General features: G+C 40.6%; 1 protein-coding gene across 1 annotated transcript in view; it reads left to right on the top strand.

Moving 5' to 3' along the window:
- Positions 1-3,587, top strand: part of SERAC1 (serine active site containing 1) — a 44,609-nt gene extending 41,022 nt beyond the window's left edge. Inside the window, 3 exon segments of the mRNA XM_007451353.1 lie at positions 2-32; positions 1,420-1,563; positions 3,255-3,587. Of these exon segments, the coding sequence (XP_007451415.1) occupies positions 2-32; positions 1,420-1,563; positions 3,255-3,391 (312 nt within the window). The 3' untranslated portion in view covers positions 3,392-3,587.
- The last annotated feature ends 594 nt before the right edge of the window (positions 3,588-4,181 follow it).

The following is a 4,181-nucleotide window of genomic DNA, read 5'->3' as shown; positions in this document are numbered from 1 at the left end:
TCCCTCTTTGGAAGTCAAAGAACTCAGCAAGGGTAATACTTTTCTTCTAAAGGGAACTGGCATTGTATTAACACCAGTTATACAGGAGAAGGACGAGAACAGTTTTGACAACTTGGCTGTATTAACTCATTTTACTATCTGTACATCAACTGTGTTTAGACTATCATGGAAACTTTTTAGTTTGGGGTTAAGTTTTCTTTGATACGTTCCCTTTTTGTTCTTAAGCCATTATCTGCTTAAGAAATATAACAATAATTTTAACACTATCTTAAATAGTTAAAAATTTTAAAGTTACATAATGTTTTGCATTAAGTATTATTCCAAAGAACTGCTCTTTTCCACAAGTTTGGAAAATCATCAACTGTTAAAATATACACGAGCTTGGGCTTCCCTGGTGGCGCAGTGGTTGAGAGTCTGCCTGCCGATGCAGGGGACACGGGTTCGTGACTCGGTCCAGGAAGATCCCACATGCCGCGGAGCGGCTGGGCCCGTGAGCCATGGCCGCTGAGCCTGCGCGTCCGGAGCCTGTGCTCCGCAACGGGAGAGGCCACAACAGTGAGAGGCCTGCGTTCCGCAAAAAAGAAAAAAAAAAAATATATATATATATATACACGAGCTTTACAGATACTCATATTAATTATAAGGCACTATATTTGTTTGGGGTTAATAAGCATCTTCTCTTTCTCTGGAACACCTGTTAATCAGAATTTTGGGACCCCTGGCTTGAGCTTTAGTATACCATTGCCTTTTTGCTCATATGTTCTTTGTTCTGCTTTATGGAGAGTAATTGGACTTTATCTTCAAACGTTTTGTTGAATTTGATTTTTTTTGCAGTCAAATTTTATCTTCCACAAGCTCTTTCTTGTTCTGTGATCCATTTTCTTTTGAAATCATTCTAAAGATACTAATTAGAGGTTTATTTTTTAAAAAAGTGTCTTCTGTGTCCAGGTTTTCTGTTTGCTCACCTGGTCTGTCTCTCTTAGGTGGTAGGCTTTCCTCTAAGACCTGGTGCTTCTTGGTCGCCCTTTGATACTTGAGGATGGGGGACAGGAAGAGGATGGGTGCTCTGTGATTATAGACAGGCTCTGTTGATAGGAGGCTGTGCTTCAGAGTGGATGTGGAAGTGCCAGCCAGCACACCGAGGGACCGCTCAGTCCCACACACCAAACTGCCCTGGGTACTGCTTCTGGTCAGCCAGCAATGTGAGAAAACTCTCCCACTGACACTGGCCTCTAAGTTCTAGATTGGTTTTAGCCCTTTTCTCTCATCTTAATGGCTTCTTAGGAAGAAGAGAAAATAAACAAGCCACTGTCTTGAATCAGAACCCTAATTTCCTCTCTAAATTTGGAAGGTTGATGCATTTTATTATGAACTAGATAAATAGATCTTGTTACAATCTCGCTCTCTATAATTTTACAGATTCTCCTGCACTTAAAACACTACAGGATGACTTTCTGGAGTTTGCAAAAGATAAAAACTTCCAGGTGCTGAGTTTTGTAGAAACACTACCAACCTACATTGGTAGCATGATTAAACTCCACGTGGTGCCCCTGGAATCAGCAGGTATTCACTCTTTTGAAACTTGTTTGTCCTTAGTTTCCTGGTTGGTGGTAATCATAAACGTCAACTTTTATATCCAGTTTCTCAGTTTTAGGAGACAGTTTTATGAAGATTTAGATTCTGTTATTCTTTTAAGCCATAGATTAAAACTTCTCTGCAAACATTTAACCTTGGCATTCCCCTTCCCTCCTTTTATTTAACTGACTAGACAGCAAAGGTTAATTGGCTAACTCTGTGTTAGCTCTCAACAGTGAAATCTGCTGCATTAAGGTAAGAATACAGAGGTTTTCTATCAGCTAGATTAAAAGGAGCATTTCATTTAACAGATTGAGAGCCGCCTGCAGGAACCTTAAAGAAATCAGCTAAAGGTGTGGAAGCTTAGTAAATAACTGGAAGATACATGGGGAATATTCAAGCAACAGAGAGAGATTCTGAAGGAAAAAGCTAGCGTTAAAGTTCAGTGTCTTCCTGATCCTGGGGCTGAGGGAAATGACCAATACCTGCTACTGCAGAGCACTGTAGTCTCCTGTAGGCTCTTGGAGGGCAGAGCCCAAATCTCAGTTCTCCTTAGAGCCTCGTGTGTTACTCTGAGCATAGCCCGTGCATCTCACTCCCTGAAATGCTTCCCCTCAACCTGGCTAACTGTTCAGTTTGCTTGTCAGACCCTTTTCTGATCACTTTGGGGGCTGGGTCAGGCGCTGTCCTGGTAGCGCTCTGCCATTGCTGAGAGCTCCTGGCAGCCAGGCGTGGTGCGTATCTGGAGCGCCTGCTAGATGGTTCTTCTGTCTGCATAACAAGTTTTGTCCTACTTCATTATTATCTATATAAAATGAAAAAGGCTTGATATCCTATAGTGGAATCCGAAGAGACTTTACCTTAAAGCTATGCCGTAGGGTGAGGAACTGCTGTTTGGTAGCTGAAGAACCGGAAGAGTTCAAGGAACAGTGGCCAGTTTATTGTTTTTGTTTTTTTTAAGATGAATTTGGGAGCTTAAAGCAAAATTAATATTGTGGACCAGCTGCTGGTAGTGACATAGCCTTGTCGTCGTTCTGTCCACCCCTTCTTCTGTGTCACCAGGTGGCCTGTCTTCCTTCATAACCACCAGCTGCACTTCCTCACCTGGCTGGCTTCACTAGTACCTCCTGTCACTTCCATCTAGGTGGACTTGGTTAGGCTGAGACATCAAAAACTCAACCAGATCTCTCAAGCACCACATCATCTCCTTCCCTGGTAGAGTGAGCATGGAGGGTCGGGTGTAGAAGGGATTCCATGTGAGACGTTCCCATTCGTTTCATCAGGGCAAGGGAGCTCATTATCAAGTTTCTAATATTAGCTCTAGAAATAGAAGTGGTTCAGAGAAGTGTGGAATAACTTAGTAATAACCTGCAGTGTGTAAACGTTTTGAAGGTGACAGTGCTCAGGCTCTGTTCACTATTGAATTAGGAAATCGGCAGCACACACAGAATTTATGAGAAAAGCATAAAGTTATAATTACACCTACTGAGACTCCATTCTCACGTGATTATCAAATGCAGTTTAGTTACAGTCAAACTTTAAGTTCCTTTATCTCTTAAAAGAGGTTCTCTATCACAACCAAATCAACATTTACAACTACCCATTTGGCCTCTTTCACTGTTGACAGGGGGCAGCTTATATTTTCACTTAAATTTTATTGACATTTTTGTTTTCTTCAGATCTAGGCATTGGAGATCTAATTCCTGTGGATGTTAACCATTTGAACATTTGTAAGCCAAAGAAAAAGGATGCTTTTTTGTACCAACGTACCTTACAATTCATCCGTGACACTTTAGCCAAAGACCTGGAAAACTGACAATTGTCTTTTTCTGTTTTCACACATGAACACAGTGCAAGAAACGTGGTGTTGTCTCTTTTTAAGCTCTACGCCATCATGCAAATGTAGTCATTATGGCATTAATGTGGCCTGGAGTATGTTGCAGGCAACAGAATATTGTTCTGTAAAACACAACCCCAGAAGTGTCAACCAAAGAAAGAAGGGCTAGACTGGATTCTTCTGATTTAAAAAACTTCCATATGTGCCAGTTTATGTTTTGCAATGTTGTCCCTGGTGATAGGGAGCAAGCTGCTATGGCTAAAGGATGTGATCTGTGACTTTTGTCATCTGTGACTGTCCCTGGCTCATGCTGGGAGCAGCGCTGATGGCTTCTGAAGGGAGAGCCATCACCAGTTTACCATAGAAATGCCTGTTGGAGGGTGCCTAAAATGGAGAGAGAATGAACTAGAACATAAAGACTCTGTTTTGGGTCAGGGTTTCCATGTGCTGTAAGTTTTTAAAACTTGTCAGTGTAAACCTTTGTGTAACATGTTAGCTTTGTCACACACCTTGTCATCCATGTGTCATTTCCTTGTAAGTTTTTATTTTCGTATTTCTGAGAACAAATATTTCTTTTTTAAAAATTTCTAGCCTATAATAATTCTTTCCAGACTGTAGCTACCTATACTTTTAATTTTTCCCAGATAAGAATAATAATCCATTATTGATCAGAGTGTGAACTAAAACTATTCTATTATATATATATTAGCAATACTTAATATCAAGATTCTCAGATTCTTTTTAGCTAAATAAAGTATACCATTATTTC

Source organism: Lipotes vexillifer, unplaced genomic scaffold, assembly GCF_000442215.2.
Source record: "Lipotes vexillifer unplaced genomic scaffold, Lipotes_vexillifer_v1.1 scaffold935, whole genome shotgun sequence".
In the NCBI taxonomy this organism is placed as follows: Eukaryota; Metazoa; Chordata; class Mammalia; order Artiodactyla; family Lipotidae; genus Lipotes; species Lipotes vexillifer.
The sequence above is the reverse complement of the archived record's forward strand: the minus strand, read 5'-3'. Positions and strand labels throughout refer to the sequence as shown.